The 19,242-nt window shown below is 43.7% G+C and overlaps 1 protein-coding gene across 7 annotated transcripts in view; it reads left to right on the forward strand.

Moving 5' to 3' along the window:
- The window catches only part of LOC139554851 (rho guanine nucleotide exchange factor 2-like), a 107,753-nt gene that overhangs the window by 51,609 nt on the left and 36,902 nt on the right, over positions 1-19,242 (forward strand). For 5 of the 7 annotated variants that reach the window (XM_071368035.1, XM_071368037.1, XM_071368031.1 and 2 more), the window contains 5 exons: positions 8,422-8,584; positions 10,341-10,408; positions 15,420-15,483; positions 15,782-15,914; positions 18,830-18,939. In XM_071368035.1, the coding sequence (XP_071224136.1) occupies positions 8,422-8,584; positions 10,341-10,408; positions 15,420-15,483; positions 15,782-15,914; positions 18,830-18,939 (538 nt within the window). Of the gene's footprint in view, positions 1-616; positions 954-8,421; positions 8,585-10,340; positions 10,409-15,419; positions 15,484-15,781; positions 15,915-18,829; positions 18,940-19,242 lie in introns of those variants that run through there. The other 2 variants (XM_071368036.1, XM_071368032.1) reach the window with 2 other exon arrangements.

Below are 19,242 nucleotides of genomic sequence, written 5' to 3' on the forward strand. Positions count from 1 at the left end.
CTGCGGTTGTCAGTCCGGTTGGACGCACTGCCAAATTCTCTAAAACGACACTGGAGGCAGCTTATGCTAGAGAAATTAACAATAAATTATCTGGCAACAGCTCTGGTGGACATTCCTGTAGTCAGCATTCCAATTGTACTCTCCCTCAACTTGACACATCTGTGGCATTGTGTTGTGTGACAAAACCACACATTTTAAAGTGGCCTTTTATTGCCCCCAGCACAAGGTGCACCTGTGTAATGATAATGCTGTTTTAAAAATGTGCATGCCACACATATCAGGTGGATGGATTATATTGGCAAATTATAAATGCCTACTAGCAGGGATGTAAACAAATTTGTTCACCAAATTTGAGAGTAATAAGCTTTTTGTGTGTCTTATTTCAGCTCATGGGACCAACACTTTACATGTTGCGTTTATATTTTTGTTCATAATACCAGAATAGTACCAGAAAGAACTAAACACTTCTTGATTTACTTCCATATATTTTCTCTCTGTGCTAGCAGTGAATGGTACCACAGAATTTAAAGATGGGCTGATTCTGAAACCAAGAAACCTCTTCCTGTAGGCGTAATTTTTTATCATCTGAAGTGCAAAAAAACGACAGAATTTCCTGTATGAGAAAGCCGCCTCTTACGCAGCATCAGTGACATTGCGGTTGGACTAGGGATACAGAGAATTTGAATGCGCTATTTTGTAAGGGTGTTACAGTTTGGCTACAACACAGACCTTTTACCCTAGCCATATAATCATATAACTGCTTTAGCGTTAACCTCCCAGGGAAGAACAAAACTGGCAGATATTCGAAGTTCCTGCTTGACAGCCACAAACGCTTTGCCTTTAAAAGGATTTATTTATCGTACTGGAGAGGAAGGGTCTCGATTCTCACCATGTCCAGAGTCGCGGATTTGTCGAAAATTCGACAAGAGAGAATGAGAGATATTAATTTACGGGTGAGTGGATGTATTTGGAGGCTTACTATTACTGATACCGTGTGCTACTGGCAAACTTCTGACAAAAGTGAAATGCGCAAAAAGTAAATGTTTCAAGCGCATCTGTACATATGATTAAAACTTGAAACTTGTGGATGTCATTTTAGAATTGGAGACATTATCTTATATTGGATATAGTGATAACGTTTAGATTGCGATCGTCATTGCAGAAGCACGTAGGCTATCTTTTAGGAAGTTTGCGCAATATGGAGATACTTTATAAAAACAAGCGGCGCGCTTGGCAATGATCCTGCCCTCATGGTGACAAGTGGTCTGTGGAAGCCTATACTGTTCATCACCTTTTTCTGTTTGGTCATGATTCCCCAAAATACTCGAGACTAGTGGTCTGAGTTAGAGAAAGCTTTTTTAGAGATTTTAATTTTTTTTGGAGGGGGGGGGGGTATTTGTGCAGTTGTTTCCATATTTGCAGTTTTCCATGTAGGCTATATATAGACCTATGAGACACCCCTAAAATAAGTATATACCTTTAGTGTAATATTTCTGATTGGAAGAAGCATGTACCTGTACAGTATTTTGTTTTATTTCAGAATTACATGTAAACGTTATACACCATACATAGGCTACAACAACAAAACAACAGTGCATCATGCTATTACCATGCAAGCCTGCAATATTAAAATATGACATGTTGTGTGTACCATTTTGCCTCCCAATTAGACTGATTGTGTGTGTGTGCCTGTGCACATGCTTGCATGTGTGCTGGTTTCAGGGAGTGAGGACTGCATGTGCTCTTAGTTTTGTTAATGTAGTGATCTTGTATGTAAGCCATACATAGGCTACAACAACAAAACAACAGTGCATCATGCTATTACCATGCAAGCCTGCAATATTAAAATATGACATGTTGTGTGTACCATTTTGCCTCCCAATTAGACTGATTGTGTGTGTGTGCCTGTGCACATGCTTGCATGTGTGCTGGTTTCAGGGAGTGAGGACTGCATGTGCTCTTAGTTTTGTTAATGTAGTGATCTTGTATGTAAGCCATACATAGGCTACAACAACAAAACAACAGTGCATCATGCTATTACCATGCAAGCCTGCAATATTAAAATATGACATGTTGTGTGTACCATTTTGCCTCCCAATTAGACTGATTGTGTGTGTGTGCCTGTGCACATGCTTGCATGTGTGCTGGTTTCAGGGAGTGAGGACTGCATGTGCCCTTAGTTTTGTTAATGTAGTGATCTTGTATGTAAGCCATACATAGGCTACAACAACAAAACAACAGTGCATCATGCTATTACCATGCAAGCCTGCAATATTAAAATATGACATGTTGTGTGTACCATTTTGCCTCCCAATTAGACTGATTGTGTGTGTGTGCCTGTGCACATGCTTGCATGTGTGCTGGTTTCAGGGAGTGAGGACTGCATGTGCTCTTAGTTTTGTTAATGTAGTGATCTTGTATGTAAGCCATACATAGGCTACAACAACAAAACAACAGTGCATCATGCTATTACCATGCAAGCCTGCAATATTAAAATATGACATGTTGTGTGTACCATTTTGCCTCCCAATTAGACTGATTGTGTGTGTGCCTGTGCCCATGCTTGCATGTAGTGTGATCTTGTATGTAAGGGAGGAGTACATGCAGCTTGTGTGTGTGTGTGTTTGACTATAGCATCGGTTGCCATAGAAATGACACTCTGTTGGTGTGATATTATCTGCTTTCTCTGGCACAGTGGATGGTGGATGGCTGAGAAAAACCTTGGCTTGCCAGCGCCATATGAACATCACTTTCCTATGGTGGGGGGCGTGTGTGCATGTGTGCATGTATGCATGTATGCTTATTGCACATTTATTAAATATAGTATGTATGCATGTATGCTTATTGCATATTTATTAAACATAGTATTGAGGCCAGTGCCAACAAATCTATGTGTCACTCACACACTACAACAAACTGGACAGTTAGAAGTTTTGCATGTTCAGCACATGCAGGAGACCATGCTTCGAGTCATTTTGCTGGTGTCCTCGGTTCATGTTACACATTCACTCCACTACACTAATCAGACCTGAGTTTACATAGTATTTGTTTTCTCTTAAATACTTGTAGTGTTTCACAGAGCCTGCCTGGAGTGCCATATGGGTGGTGTTTGCACTAAATGGGAGTATTCTTTTGATTTCTTTGCACCAGGCAAGGATAAATAAAGGTTGAGAAATACTGCCCTAGTATATCAAAGTCAATATTTTTACTGCAATGCTTATTACAACCCCCGCTGTTGATGTTTTTTAAAGCTTGGGTGCCCTTATTTGCTGTGGTAGTCCCCAGCACTCCTACACACCCTTGTAGTTCGAACCCTGATTAAAGCTGCAATATGTAACTTTTAGGGTGACCCGACCAAATTCACAGAGATTTATAGATCTGTCATTCTCATTGAACGCCATTCTAAGAAGCTCTAGATCTCTTCTATGTTTCGTTTTTTGTATCTTTTACTTTCGGTTTTGTACACCAGCTGAAAAGCAATATTCTTGGTAATGGAAAAGGTATTTGAGAGCGGTTTAGATAGTACAATGATTCTCTACAAAATGACTGCTTGTTTTGTCACGTAAACTGAAATTAGACAAACTATTAGGAAATGGAGGAGTGATGTCTGCATTTCACACCTTTTTAAATAGTAACTTTCCAAGTACAATTAGTGACCAGAGTAAAAACTATCATCGTCACTGTGCTTCCTTATGTTATTATTTTGATCGGTATTGCTACCGGTATGTATGGTTGTGTTGAACTTAACCAAACGGAATAGGAATACTTCCTACAGTACAGGAGTGAGGTGGGAGGGAGCTATTGCAATCTATAGCACACATGGGAAACTGTGTAGGAGAATGTGTGTAGGCGTGAATGTGTTCGAACGAGAGCACCGAGGGCGAAGGACAAAGCTTGAGAGTTAGAAATAAAGAGTGAGAGAGGGGGATGGAGAAAGATATTGTGTGAGATACAGAGAAGGAGAGATGGAGGATACGACTTCCATAGAGAGCAATGACTCTGGTGCATTCCAGAGTTGTGTGTCAGGTTGGAGAGATTCACACACACACACACACACACACACACACACACACACACACACACACACACACACACACACACACACACTCACACACTCACACACTCACACACAGGCCAATATTAGACTGACACCCCGTTTTCTTCTTGTCCCTCTGTATGGTATTTCGATCAGGGAGACTAAACTTGAATCCACCTCAGGCTCTGCTTTGCCCAGCATCCCTCCAGAGGACAGAAACCAGGCTACAGGGCCACCTCAATCCACACAGCAGTCCTTAATCTGGAGCGCGCACACATACACACACATTTGATGTCAATACACATACCAACACACAGAAAGCATGGCAATTCTAGGAAACACACTGTATAAGAGGTATGAAACTTTGTTGTGTGTGTTTGCCATTGCTTTATCAGTGACTCAGTGAAGTAAACAGGTGGAAGACTATAAAATGAATCCCCCCTATAGACTCTGTCCATATTCCCATGTCTTTCTCAGTGTTATCGTCCTGACACCTTCTATATCTCTCTATCTCACCCCATCTATTCTTTCACTCCCTGATGTATTGCTCACTTTAGCGTCTAAGCCAATTATACAGCACTAGGCTGTGTGTATATACAGTGGGGAGAACAAGTATTTGATACACTGCCGATTTTGCAGGTTTTCCTACTTACAAAGCATGTAGAGGTCTGTCATTTTTATCATAGGTACACTTCAACTGTGAGAGACGGAATCTAAAACAAAAATCCAGAAAATCACATTGTATGATTTTTAAGTAATTAATTTGCATTTTATTGCATGACATAAGTATTTGATCACCTACCAACCAGTAAGAATTCCGGCTCTCACAGACCTGTTAGTTTTTCTTTAAGAAGCCCTCCTGTTCTCCACTCATTACCTGTATTAACTGCACCTGTTTGAACTCGTTACCTGTATAAAAGACACCTGTCCACACACTCAATCAAACAGACTCCAACCTCTCCACAATGGCCAAGACCAGAGAGCTGTGTAAGGACATCAGGGATAAATTGTAGACCTGTACAAGGCTGGGATGGGCTACAGGACAATAGCCAAGCAGCTTGGTGAGAAGGCAACAACTGTTGGCACAATTATTAGAAAATGGAAGAAGTTCAAGATGACGGTCAATCACCCTCGGTCTGGGGCTCCATGCAAGATCTCACCTCGTGGGGCATCAATGATCATGAGGAATGTGAGGGATCAGCCCAGAACTACACGGCAGGACCTGGTCAATGACCTGAAGAGAGCTGGGACCACAGTCTCAAAGAAAACCATTAGTAACACACTACGCCGTCATGGATTAAAATCCTGCAGCGCACGCAAGGTCCCCCTGCTCAAGCCAGCGCATGTCCAGGCCCGTCTGAAGTTTGCCAATGACCATCTGGATGATCCAGAGGAGGAATGGGAGAAGGTCAGGTGGTCTGATGAGACAAAAATAGAGCTTTTTGGTCTAAACTCCACTCGCCGTGTTTGGAGGAAGAAGAAGGATGAGTACAACCCCAAGAACACCATCCCAACCGTGAAGCATGGAGGTGGAAACATCATTCTTTGGGGATGCTTTTCTGCAAAGGGGACAGGACGACTGCACCGTATTGAAGGGAGGATGGATGGGGCCATGTATCGCGAGATCTTGACCAACAACCTCCTTCCCTCAGTAAGAGCATTGAAGATGGGTCGTGGCTGGGTCTTCCAGCATGACAACGACCCGAAACACACAGCCAGGGCAACTAAGGAGTGGCTCCGTAAGAAGCATCTCAAGGTCCTGGAGTGGCCTAGCCAGTCTCCAGACCTGAACCCAATAGAAAATCTTTGGAGGGAGCCGAAAGTCCGTATTGCCCAGCGACAGCCCCGAAACCTGAAGGATCTGGAGAAGGTCTGTATGGAGGAGTGGGCCAAAATCCCTGCTGCAGTGTGTGCAAACCTGGTCAAGAACTACAGGAAACGTATGATCTCTGTAATTGCAAACTAAGGTTTCTGTACCAAATATTCAGTTCTGCTTTTCTGATGTATCAAATACTTATGTCATGCAATAAAATGCAAATTAATTAATTAAAAATCATACAATGTGATTTTCTGGATTTTTGTTTTAGATTCCTTCTCTCACAGTTGAAGTGTACCTATGATAAAAATGACAGACCTCTACATGCTTTGTAAGTAGGAAAACCTGCAAAATTGTCAGTGTATCAAATACTTGTTCTCCCCACTGTATATATGGGGGGGGGAGAGAGAGAGAGAGAGAGAGAGAGAGAGAGAGAGAGAGAGAGAGAGAGAGAGAGAGAGAGAGAGAGAGAGAGAGAGAGAGAGAGAGAGAGAGAGAGAGAGAGAGAGAGAGAGAGAGAGAGAGAGAGAGAGAGAGAGAGAGAGAGAGAGAGAGAGAGAGAGAGAGAGAGAGAGAGAGAGAGAGAGAGAGAGAGAGAGAGAGAGAGAGAGAGAGAGAGCGAGCTTTGCCTCTGACACATCAGAAATGATTAATTATAAACTTCATTGGTATATTTATTCTCTTTTCCCTGTAAAAATGTTAGTGCTTTGCATTGCTGCATCAAAATAACAGTTTACTTTAAACAGGTACACAAACATTGACCAACAATTAGGGACAGTACAGATGTAGAGGTTTGGAAGACCTGGTCCAGCATATCAGTCAACCCTGAATGTCGTGGGTCACCACGCAGGTGATGATGCCCAAATGTAATGGTAATATTGGCAAATGTTAACTTTTGGACCTGTATAAGTAGTCCCGGATAGATTCAGAGAAGTGTTTCTCAACTCCTGTCCCCACAACCCACATTTATTTTCCCAGCCAAGCACAAACACACAATTCAACTTGATGTGACGAACAATCTACTCATTAAGTCTTGCTTTATCAACCACACAATTTATCAGGTGTGTTAGTGCTGTGTGGACTATGAGATGGTGGAAAACACCATGAAGGTCATTGTCTAGACATTTACCACTCAGAAATATTTATATTTTAATTATGACATGGCAAACTACAGTCAATCTGTCTAGCTTGGGTTCCTCTTTTATTGCAAAGTTCATGTGATCATCACAAGGCTTTCTCCAATTTGCTTCACAATATCAGCCTTCTGTAGAAAAACAGCGGAACAGAGAAAGAGACATAAAGCAATGATGGGGAAGTGAGTGAGAAGGTGTAGAAAGACAGTGAAAACACAGACATCTATTGTGTTGCATTCAAGGCCTATGTTGTGTAAAGTGCTGGGAGTCATCTCCTCTCTCTCTCTCTGTCTCTCTCATATTAACGTCCTCTGCTGGTGATCGCTGTCAAAAGATTCTGACCGGTTTTGTAAATCCTCTTACTTTTATAGTGACATTTGGTTTTGAGACCTATCCACATGTGCTGATCTCACACACAGAGAATCAAGTCTGTAACTCTCAGATTATCCTCAAGTCTCTAACTCTCAGCTTATCCTTTATCCTCAATTATTTCATACTGAAAACAGAAAAACTTTTGACCTCAAATGAAAAACTGCACAAATGCGGTTTTGTGGTGCCCTCCCTCTTTTGCCGCTGTTGCCCTAGTAACAGCTCACCCTGCCCACTTTAGCCCCGAAAGAGGAAGCCTTCCCTGTCTACTTCCTGAGCAGGATGTCAACATGGCAACAGACATAAGGCTGTCCCTCCCCTGACACACAGACAAAAATACATTACTTGGCACAACTCTAAAATAATGGAAAGACATTGTTAACCCTTCACTGCTACTATATACCTGTTTCTGCTTGAACAAGCAATCCCAACACAGGAAAATGTACAGGTTCAATGTGGCGGCAACTACTTTTAGTTCCCAAGAAGTCAGCAATTTATTTTGCATAAAGTTCTACTTCATCAGACTGGTTCCCAAAGACACTGAACATTGCTCATGCTTCTGTGACAGGAACACACTGGAGTTTTTAGTTGGAGGTAGTATCAGCTATTAAGTTAGTTGTCAGGGTTACTATGGCCTGCCTGGTCAAGGTAGCTATGGTTACAAGATGATTGTGGACATTGCATTAGGAAATCCTCATTAGTGATGGAACGTTTTAATGATGGAACATTACGATGATAACAATGGTGTGTGTGACGGATCCGGGGGGGAGGGGGACTCCCTCTTTAGCGTTTGTCATTCTCACATCTAATTTTGACACCTAAGAGGGCTACTGGTAACGCTTAGATTTTGCTTCCGTTTGCTATTGTCACGAGTTGTATGCTTTCCACCAACATGTTTCTTTAAGGCAATGATGGAAGGCCTCTTTTTAAAAGCAGAAGAGTAGGAGGATTAAGGGAAGTTCTGACACACGATTTAAACTCTTTACCCTGTCCACCTTATGTCAAAGGTGCCATTGTATGTCATCAGTGCATTCTGCTTCTCTCCTCCTTTTTACATTTCCTCCCAGAATAAGGAGAAGGAGCGCATGAGGGAGAGGGAGAAGGAGGCGCGGGACAGGGAGGCGCGCTACAGCAATGGGCATCTCTTCACCTCCCTCACCGTGTCGGGGACCACCCTTTGTTCAGCATGCAACAAGAGCATCACTGCCAAGGAGGCCCTCAGCTGCCCCAGTGAGTACTACTAATGCCCCTTGAAATACTACTACTACTACTACTACTACTACTACAAATTAATACAACTACTACCACACACACAGCACCCCTATAGGGGCCCTTAACTGTCCCAGTAAGCCTTGCCTACCCACCAGATCCTTCAGATACAGGCCTGAGCTACACAGCATGTGTACCTCAGCAAACCAAAAGAGCATCTCAAAAACGTACCACACCCTGTAACTCCCTAAAACCCTAAGACGATTTACAAAAATGCAGCATCATTTATCAGGACATACATTGTCATATCACTCTATAGTGGCAGAATATTGAGGCACTACCAAAGGGAACAATCTACGCTATTTATACCATTCCTTTACAAGCAAATCAACCTGTTAATCAACCTGTTAACTCTCCAAATAAGCTACAATACAGTAATGAACTACAATGTGACTATCAATTCCATTTAAAATAGTTACATTATGGACATTGATCTACATGCAGTCAGATAATGGGTGAGAGTTGGGGATGGTGAGCTTCTCACTCACTCAAAAACACCTCTCCACTGCCATCCTCACAGCCAAATTGGCCTAGAAGTATTTATTTTGAAATATTTACATTATAGGAATACATTTTCACACACAGTTCACACACAAATATACATATTAATTTATGCAAAACTTGCCACGGTGTGTGTCAGTCATGTGCACAGGCAAAACATTTCACACACAAATATAGACACGTGTCACACACACACATACACACCCTTTCCTGTTATGCCTATATACTTCACTTTTTCTGCTGGGTAGCATTTCTTCATTTCTCAACCAAACCTGATTCAGTTTTCCAGACAGAGAGGGTTGGTTACAGATAACAAACAGTTCCTGTGTTGTCAGGACTCCATGCCCCTATACAGATAATAGCCCTGGTGTTCTGTCAGAACCGTGCACCCTGTGCTGGCCTGCACCAGACTCTGCTCTGATAGCCCATCTGTATCTGTAGCAGGCGGTAACCGCTAACATAGCCAGGCGCTAACTATGTACCTTGCAGGTTCTTCCTATTTTGAGGGGGAGTTAAAGGTTAAAGGTCACTGTCTCATGACGTTGTTCAAAGTCCTAATACTAAATTATGAAATATGCTAAATTTAGTTCAGGGTGAATACCATTATTGCTAGTACACTTACTCACCAGATTTAGTTTGGCTTGATTTCCCTGCACCAAATCAAACCGGTGAATAAGTAAAAGCAAATAAATTCAGTGTTCACTCAAACAATTGTCTTGTTATCTGTAACCAACCCTCTCTGTCTCTAAAAAAATGTTTTTACTGCAACAGGGAGTCAGGATTGCGTTCTTCAGTGTGTAAGCCAACAAATTTAAGTAGGCTTTATGTCTAGATTTGTATCAGAGAAGTGTTAAGGGCGGGCGGGGGAGGACCAGTGGAACTGGGTTAGAGGGTTCTGAAACACCCCTGGGTCTCTCCTCCCCTCCGCCAGTTGTGTCTAAACCCTGACTTCCTGTTCACAAACCCTGCACAGGAAGTGAAACGATGGCCACAAACGAAGCAGGTGGGACAGGGAAAGAGAAGTGGGAAGAGAGAGGGAGATCCTCACCATATATTAAAAGTTTCTCCGTATTCGATGAAGGTTGACATAAAATAGAGGAACAAATTGAGAGAGACAGAAAGATACATATAGGGTAGGGGGGGAATTCAGAGAGAGAGAGAGAGAGAGAAAATGCTTGAAAGAGTGAGTCACGTGTGTGTTTTCTTTTTCTCACAGCCTGCAGTGTAACCATCCACAACCGCTGTCGAGACACGTTGCCAAACTGTGCCAAAATGAAACAGAGGGTAAGAGATAACAGAGGATTTATATACAGGGTATTCGGAGAGTATTTTAGAATGCGTTACAGCCTTATTCTAAAACTGATAAAAAAATAAAAAATCCCCCTCATAAATCTACACACAATACCCCATAATGATGAAGCAAAAACAGGTTATTAGAATTTTTTTCTGATTTATTAAATATCGAAAAATGAAATCACATTTACATAAGTTTTCCTACGCTTTACTCAGTACTTTGTGGAAGCACCTTTGGCAGTGATTACAGCCTTGAGTCTTTTTGGGTATGACACTACAAGCTTGGCACACCTGTATTTGGGGAGTTTCTCCTATTCTTTGCAGATCGGTTCAAGCTATGTCAGGTTGGATGGGGAGCATTGCTGCACAGCATACAATGATACTTTAGACGATTCTGTGCTTCCAACTTTGTGGCAACAGTTTAGGGAAGGCTCTTGTAACGTCTGGAGAGTGATGGGTGTGGAGTCAGACGCAGAGAGCAGAAGGTGGACGGGAAAAACGCTTTTAATGTCCTTTCGTCAAGTAACCAGTTACAAACACGGGTGAAGCCCAAAACACAGGTGCAACAAACCCAAAACCATAGTTACTAAAAATACCGGACAGCGAAAACCCAAAAGAACACAAACACCACATACGTCAAATAACAACAAGCCCGCACAAACACCAGCGGGCTAAACGAACTTAAATAACACCCATCCCAAAACCCCAACAAGGAACAGGTGAAAACAATTAGACAAAAACAAACGAAAAGGAAAAAGGGATCGGTGGCAGCTAGTAGACCGGCGACGACGACCGCTGAGCGCCACCCGAACAGGAAGGGGAGCCACCTTCGGTGGTATTCGTGACAGCTCTTTTCTGTTTCAGCATGACAATGCCCCTGTGGACAAAGCGAGGTCCATACAGAAATGATTTGTCGAGATTGGTGTGGAAGAACTTGACTGGCCTGCACAGAACCCTGGCCTGAACACCATTGAACACCTTTGGGATGAATTGAATCTGACTGCAAGCCAGGCCTAATCACCCAACATCAGTGTCCCATCTCACTAATGCTCTTGTGGCTAAATGGAAGCAAGTCCCCACAGCAATGTTCTAACATCTAGTGGAAAGCCTTCCCAGAAGAGTGGAGGCTGTTATAGCAGCAAAGGGGGACCAACTCCATATTAATGCCCATGATTTTGGAATGAGATGTTCGACGAGCGGGTATCCACATACTTTTGGTCATATAGTGCATATGTATACAGGTGAAGTCGGAAATGTACATACACCTTAGCCAAATACATTTCAACTCAGTTTTTCACAATTCCTGACATTTAATCCTAGTAAATATTCCCTGTCTTAGGTCAGTTAGGATCTCCACTTTATTTTAAGAATATGAAATGTCAGAATAATAGTAGAGAGAATTATTTATTTCAGCTTTTATTTCTTTCATCACATTCCCAGTGGTTCAGAAGTTTACATACACTCAAATAGTATTTGGTAGCATTGCCTTTAAATTGTTTAACTTGGGTCAAACGTTTTGGGTAGCCTTCCACAAGCTTCCCACAATAAGTTGAGTGAATTTTTGCCCATTCCTCCTGACAGAGCTGGTGTAACTGAGTCAGGTTTGTAGGCCTCCTTGCTCGCACACGCTTTTTCAGTTCTGCCCACACATTTTCTATAGGATTGAGGTCAGGGCTTTTTGATGGCCACTCCAATACCTTGATTTTGTTGTTCTTAAGCCATTTTGCAACAACTTTGGAAGTATGATTGTGGTCATTGTCCATTTGGAAGACCCATTTGCGACCAAGCTTTAACTTCCTGACTGATGTCATGAGGTGTTGCTTCAATATAGCCACATAATTTTCCTCCCTCATGATGATGCCATCTATTTTGTGAAGTGCACCAGTCCCTCCTGCAGTAAAGCACCCCAACAACATGATGCTGCCACCTCCGTGCCTCACGGTTGGGATGGTGTTCTTCGGCTTGCACGCCTCCCCCTTTTTCCTCCAAACATAACGATGGTCATTATGGCCAAACAGTTCTATTTTTGTTTCATCAGACCAGAGGACATTTCTCCAAATTGTACAATCTTTGTCCCCATGTGCAGCTGCTTCTTCCTTGCTGAGCGGCCTTTCAGGTTATGTCGATATAGCACTTGTTTTACTGTGGATATAGATACATGTGTACCTGTTTCCTCCAGCATCTTCATAAGGTCCTTTTCTGTTGTTCTGGGATTGATTTGCACTTTTTGCACCAAAGTACGTTCATCTCTAGGACACAGAACGCGTCTCCTTCCTGAGCGGGATGACGGCTGCGTAGTCCCATGGTGTTTATACTTGCGTACTATTGTTTGTACAGATGAACGTGGTACCTTCTTGGCTGATTTCTTTTGATTTTCCCATGATGTAAAGCAAAGAGGCACTGAGTTTGAAGGTCGACCTTGAAATACATCCACAGGTACACCACCAGTTGACTCAAATGATGTCAATTAGCCTATCAGAAGCTTCTAAAGCTATGACATAATTTTCTGGAATTTTCCAGGCTGTTTAAATGCACAGTCAACTTAGTGTATGTAAACTTCTGACCCACTGAAATTGTGATGCAGTGAATTATAAGTGAAATAAACTCTGTAAGCAATTGTTGGAAAAATTACTTGTGTCATTGTCACGCTCTGGCCATAGAGAGCCTTTTATTCTCTATTTTGGTTAGGCCAGGGTGTGACTAGGGTGGGAATGCTAGTTTCTTTATTTCTATGTTTTCTGTTTCTATGTTTTGGCTGGGTATGTTTCTTAATCAGGGACAGCTGTCGATCGTTGTCTCTGATTGGGAATCATACTTAGGCAGCCTGTTTTTCCACCTTAGTTGTGGGTAGTTGCCTTTGTTAGTGGCCTGGATAGCCCTAGTAAGCTTCACGTTCATTTTTGTTGTTTCTTGTTTTTGTTGGCGACATTCATAATAAAAAATAAATATACGCTCACCATGCTGCACCTTGGTCCGGTCATTTCCCTGATGATGTTCGTGACAGAACTATCCACCACAAAAGGACCAAGCAGCGTGGTAAGGAGGACTGGACATGGGAGGACAATCTGAATGGGAAAGGATCCTGGACGTGGGAGGAGATCCTGGTGGGAAAGGATCGCCTGCCGTAGGAGCAGGTGGAAGCAGCGAGGAAGGCGGAGGCAGCGAGTAAAAGGGCCCAGGATTACACAGGGTCACGGCTGGCACGAAAGACCGGGAGGCCACTCCCCCAAAAAGTTTGGGGGGCACACGAGGAGATTGGCTGAGTCAGGTTGGAGACCTGAGCCAACTCCTCGTGCTTACCGTAGGGAGCGTGGTACTGGTCAGGCACCGTGTTATGCGGTGGAGCGCACGGTGTCTCCAGTGCGCGTTCACAGCCCGGTGTGCTACATTCCAGCTCCCCGCATCGGCCGGGCTAGAGTTGGCATCCAGCCAGCACGGATGGTGCTGGCTCAGCGCATCTGGCCGCCAGTGCGTCACTACGGCCCAGGGTATCCTGCGTCGGCTCTGCGCATGGTGTCTCCAGTGCGTCTGCACAGCCCAGTGCGTCCTGTGCCAGTGCCCCGCCTTTGCCGTGCGAAGGTAACCATCCAACCAGGACGGGTTGTGCAGGCTCTACGCTCGAGACCTCCGGTGCGCCTCCACGGCCCAGTGTATCCGGTGCCTACTCCAAGAACCAAGCCTCCAGTATGTCTCCCCAGCCTGGTGAGTCCTGTGCCTGCTCCCAGAACCAGGCCTCCTGTATGTCTCCCCAGCCTGGTGAGTCCTGTGCCTGCTCCCAGAACCAGGCCTCCTGTATGTCTTCCCAGCCTGGTAAGCCCTGTGGCACCTCCACGCACCAGGCTGTCCATACGTCTCCTCACTCCAGTGATGATCCATGGCACGAAGCCTCCAGTGATGATCCATGGCATGAAGCCTCCAGCGATGATTCATGGTCTGGAGCCTCCAACGACAGCCTCCAGTCCGGAACCTCCAGCTACGGCCTCCAGTCCGGAACCTCCAGCTACGGCCTCCAGTCTGGAGCCTCCAGCGACGGTCCCCAGTCCGGAGCCGCCAGCGAGGGTCCCCAGTCCGGGGCCTTTAGCGAGGGCCCCCAGTCCGGGGCTTGCAATGAGGGTCCCCAGTCTGGGGCCTGCAGCGAGGGTCCCCAGTCCAGAGGCGCCACCAAAGTGGGGGGAGCCAGAGGTGGAGCGGGGTCTGCGTCCCACACCGGAGCCGCCACCGAAGTAGATGCCCACCCGGACCCTCGTCTATAGATTCAGGTTTTGCGGCCGGAGTCCGCACCTTTGGGGGTGGGGGGGGTACTGTCATGCCCTGGCCATAGAGAGGCTTTTATTCTCTATTTTGGTTAGGCTAGGGTGTGACTATGGTGGGCATTCTAGTTTCTTTATTTCTATGTTTTCTGTTTCTATGTTTTGGCCGGGTATGGTTCTCAATCAGGGACAGATGTCTATTGTTATCTCTGATTGGGAATCATACTTAGGCAGCCTGTTTTTCCACCTTAGTTTTGGGTAGTTGCCTTTGTTAGTGGCCTGGATAGCCCTAGTAAGCTTCACGTTTGTTTTTGTTCTTTCTTGTTTTTGTTGGCGACATTCATAATAAAAAATAAATATACGCTCACCATGCTGCACCTTGGTCCGGTCATTTCCTTGACGACGTTCGTGACAGTCATGCACAAAGTAGATGTCCTAACTGACTTGCCAAAACTATAGTTTGTTAACAAGAAATTTGTTGAGTAGTTGAAAAATTATTTATAATGACTCCAATAGACATTATAGACATAGACATTAGACATTATGGAGTATTATGGACACCAATAGACATTATGAAGTATTGTGTGTAGGCCAGTGACACACAATCTCCATGTAATCCATTTTAAAGGCAGGCTGTAACACAACAAAATTTGGAAAAAGTGAAGTGGTGTGAATACGCTCTGAAGGTACTGTATACAAGCATGTAATAATATGTGGTATATGATATTGAACTGTACTCTATTTAACCACAGCAACAGAAGATGGCTCTCATGAGGAACAACTCAGCTCTGCAGAACGTGACCCTTCGTACCAAAAGTCAGTACATACAAATGCGCACGTGCATGCTACCTGCTTTAAATTCTTTATTACATACGCAAAGGAAAATTAATTTTTCACTATTGGACTAGAATGTAATAACAATGTCAGTTTCGCAATTGAGCATCTGTATCTGTAGTTTCACTTTTGAACTCTGAAATTGTATCTGTGGAGACTCCTTTTTCATTATAAGAGTTTCCCTTTTACAATATTCCACTATATTCTTCCTCCTCTTCTCCTTCCTCCTCTATTCCCTCCTCTTCTTCCTCCTCCTCCAACTTTATCTGCTCCTCGTTAGCCCCCATGATGAGGGAACGCCCCAGCTCCGCCATCCTCCACTCTGACAATCTCCGCCAATCGCTGCTGGGCTCGCGCCGCGGACGCTCCGGCCTTTCCCTCTCCAAGAGCGTCTCCACCAATAACATTGCAGGGTGAGCCCCGCGACCGCCTGCTCATTGGCCAAAGCACAAAAAGGGGGAGGTTACGAGGGAAACCACAGTCAAACTTGTCATTGACATTAATAGTGACATCATGCCACATATACACTTTTCATAGTAGAAATGAAAGTCCCACTCACTAATTAATATATATACAGTACCAGTCTAAAGTTTGGACACCTACTCATTCCAGGGTTTTTCCTTATTTTTACGATTTTCTACATTGTAGAATAATAGTGAAGACATCAAAACTATGAAATTACACATATGGAATCATGTCGTAAGCAGAAAAGTGTTAAACAAATGATGGTTTGGGATGAGTTGCATCACAGATTGAAGGAAAAGCAGCCAACAAGTGCTCAGCATATGTGGGAACTCCTTCAAGACTGTTGAAGGAGAATGCCAAGAGTGTACAAAGCTGTCATCAAGGCAAAGAGTGGATACTTTGAAGAATCTAAAATATAAAATATATTTTGATTTGTTTAACACTTTTTTGGTTACTACATGATTCCATATGTGTTTTTTCATAATTTTGATGACTTCACTATTATTCTAAAATGTAGAAAATAGTAAAAATAAAAAATGTAACTTGAATGAGTAGGTGTGCCCAAACTTTTGACTGGTATTGTATACTCAATAAAAATATAAACGCAACATGTAAAGTGTTGGTCCCATGTGTAATATGCTGAAATAAAAGATCCCAGAAATGTTCCTTATGCACACAAAGCTTATTTCTCTCAAATGTTGTGCACAAATTTGTTTACGTCCCTGTTAGTGAACATTTCTCATTTGCCAAGATAATCCATCCACCTGACAGGTGTGGCTTATCAAGAAGCTGATTAAACAGTGCGATGATTACACAGGTGCATCTTGTGGTGGGGACAATTAAAGGCCACTCTAAAATGTGGAATTTTGTCACCCAGCACAATGCCACAGATGTCTCAAGTTTTGAGGGAGCGTGCAATTGGCATGCTGACTGCAGGAATGTCCACCAGAGCTGTTGCCAGAGAATTGAATGTTAATTTGAGGAGTATTTCTGTCTCTAGTAAAGCCCTTTTGTGGGGAAAAACTCATTCTGATTGGCTGGGCCTGGCTCCCCAGTGGGTGGGCCTATACCCTCTCAGGGCAACTCATGGCTGTGCCAATGTCCAGTCATGTGAAATCTATAGATTAGGGCCGAACAAATGTATTTCAATTGACTGATTTCCTTATAGGAACTGTAACTCAGTAAAATTGTAGAAATTGTTGCATGTTGCGTTTATATGTTTGTTCAGGGTGTGTGTGTGTGTGTGTGTGTGTGTGTGTGTGTGTGTGTGTGTGTGTGTGTGTGTGTGTGTGTGTGTGTGTGTGTGTGTGTGTGTGTGTGTGTGTGTGTGTGTGTGTGTGTGTGTGTGTGTGTGTGTGTGTGTGTATGTGTATATATATATATGTATATATATATATACACTGCTCAAAAAAATAAAGGGAACACTTAAACAACACAATGTAACTCCAAGTCAATCACACTTCTGTGAAATCAAACTGTCCACTTAGGAAGCAACACTGATTGACAATAAATTTCACATGCTGTTGTGCAAATGGAATAGACAACAGGTGGAAATTATAGGCAATTAGCAAGACACCCCCAATAAAGGAGTGGTTCTGCAGGTGGTGACCACAGACCACTTCTCAGTTCCTATGCTTCCTGGCTGATGTTTTGGTCACTTTTGAATGCTGGCGGTGCTTTCACTCTAGTGGTAGCATGAGACGGAGTCTACAACCCACAGCTCATCCAGGATGGCACATCAATGCGAGCTGTGGCAAGAAGGTTTGCTGTGTCTGTCAGCGTAGTGTCCAGAGCATGGAGGCGCTACCAGGAGACAGGCCAGTACATCAGGAGACGTGGAGGAGGCCGTAGGAGGGCAACAACCCAGCAGCAGGACCGCTACCTCCACCTTTGTGCAAGAAGGAGCAGGAGGAGCACTGCCAGAGCCCTGCAAAATGACCTCCAGTGTGGGGTGGCATTTCTTTGGGGGGCCACACAGCCCTCCATAGGCTCGCCAGAGGTAGCCTGACTGCCATTAGGTACCGAGATGAGATCCTCAGACCCCTTGTGAGACCATATGCTGGTGCGGTTGGCCCTGGGTTCCTCCTAATGCAAGACAATGCTAGACCTCATGTGGCTGGAGTGTGTCAGCAGTTCCTGCAAGAGGAAGGCATTGATGCTATGGACTGGCCCGCCCGTTCCCCAGACCTGAATCCAATTGAGCACATCTGGGACATCATGTCTCGCTCCATCCACCAACGCCACGTTGCACCACAGACTGTCCAGGAGTTGGCGGATGCTTTAGTCCAGGTCTGGGAGGAGATCCCTCAGGAGACCATCCGCCACCTCATCAGGAGCATGCCCAGGCGTTGTAGGGAGGTCATACAGGCACGTGGAGGCCACACACACTACTGAGCCTCATTTTGACTTGTTTTAAGGACATTACATCAAAGTTGGATCAGCCTGTAGTGTGGTTTTCCACTTTAATTTTGAGTGTGACTCCAAATCCAGACCTCCATGTGTTGATAAATTTGATTTCCATTGATAATTTTTGTGTGATTTTGTTGTCAGCACATTCAACTATGTAAAGAAAAAAGTATTTAATAAGAATAGTTCATTCATTCAGATCTAGGATGTGTTATTTTAGTGTTCCCTTTATTGTTTTGAGCAGTGTACTGTATTAATACTGTATTGATATCTCCGTTTGTACTTTTGTTATTTTCTGTGTACTCATACATATGTGGATGGTTTCTGTGTGCATGTTTGTGTTTACTGCATATGCATATGGCATGTGTATATTATACATGTTTATTGGTGCATGTGTATATGTGTATATTTGTGTTTTTGTCCTGGCGTGTGTGTCCTCGTCCATGCTTCTGTATAGGAACCTGAATGATGACTCTCCCTTGGGGCTGCGCAGGATCCTGTCCCAGTCCACAGACTCGCTCAACTTCAGGAACAGAGCCATGTCCATGGAGTCGCTCAACGACGAGGGTAAGACCCAGGGATGTGGTTGTGTATCTCCTGGGATTAAACGTGGTACATTTTTGCTATGTATTTGCTTCTGATCTTAAGCCGAGGCATACAGATTGTGTAGCTTATGCAAGTCTGTGGGTCTGGGACAAGGTTGTATCCATTACATAGGGAAAGCCTCAGGGATTTTGGGTAGAGGGTAAAAGGTATATTGGCAACTGTCATGTCATGATGTCCATGTCTACATTGAAAACGTTTATATGAAAAAAGGATGAATATATATTCATTGTCAGGAGAGATTTTAAGACATTTAGAGGCCATTTG

This window comes from Salvelinus alpinus, chromosome 26 (assembly GCF_045679555.1).
Source record: "Salvelinus alpinus chromosome 26, SLU_Salpinus.1, whole genome shotgun sequence".
Lineage (NCBI taxonomy): Eukaryota > Metazoa > Chordata > Actinopteri > Salmoniformes > Salmonidae > Salvelinus > Salvelinus alpinus.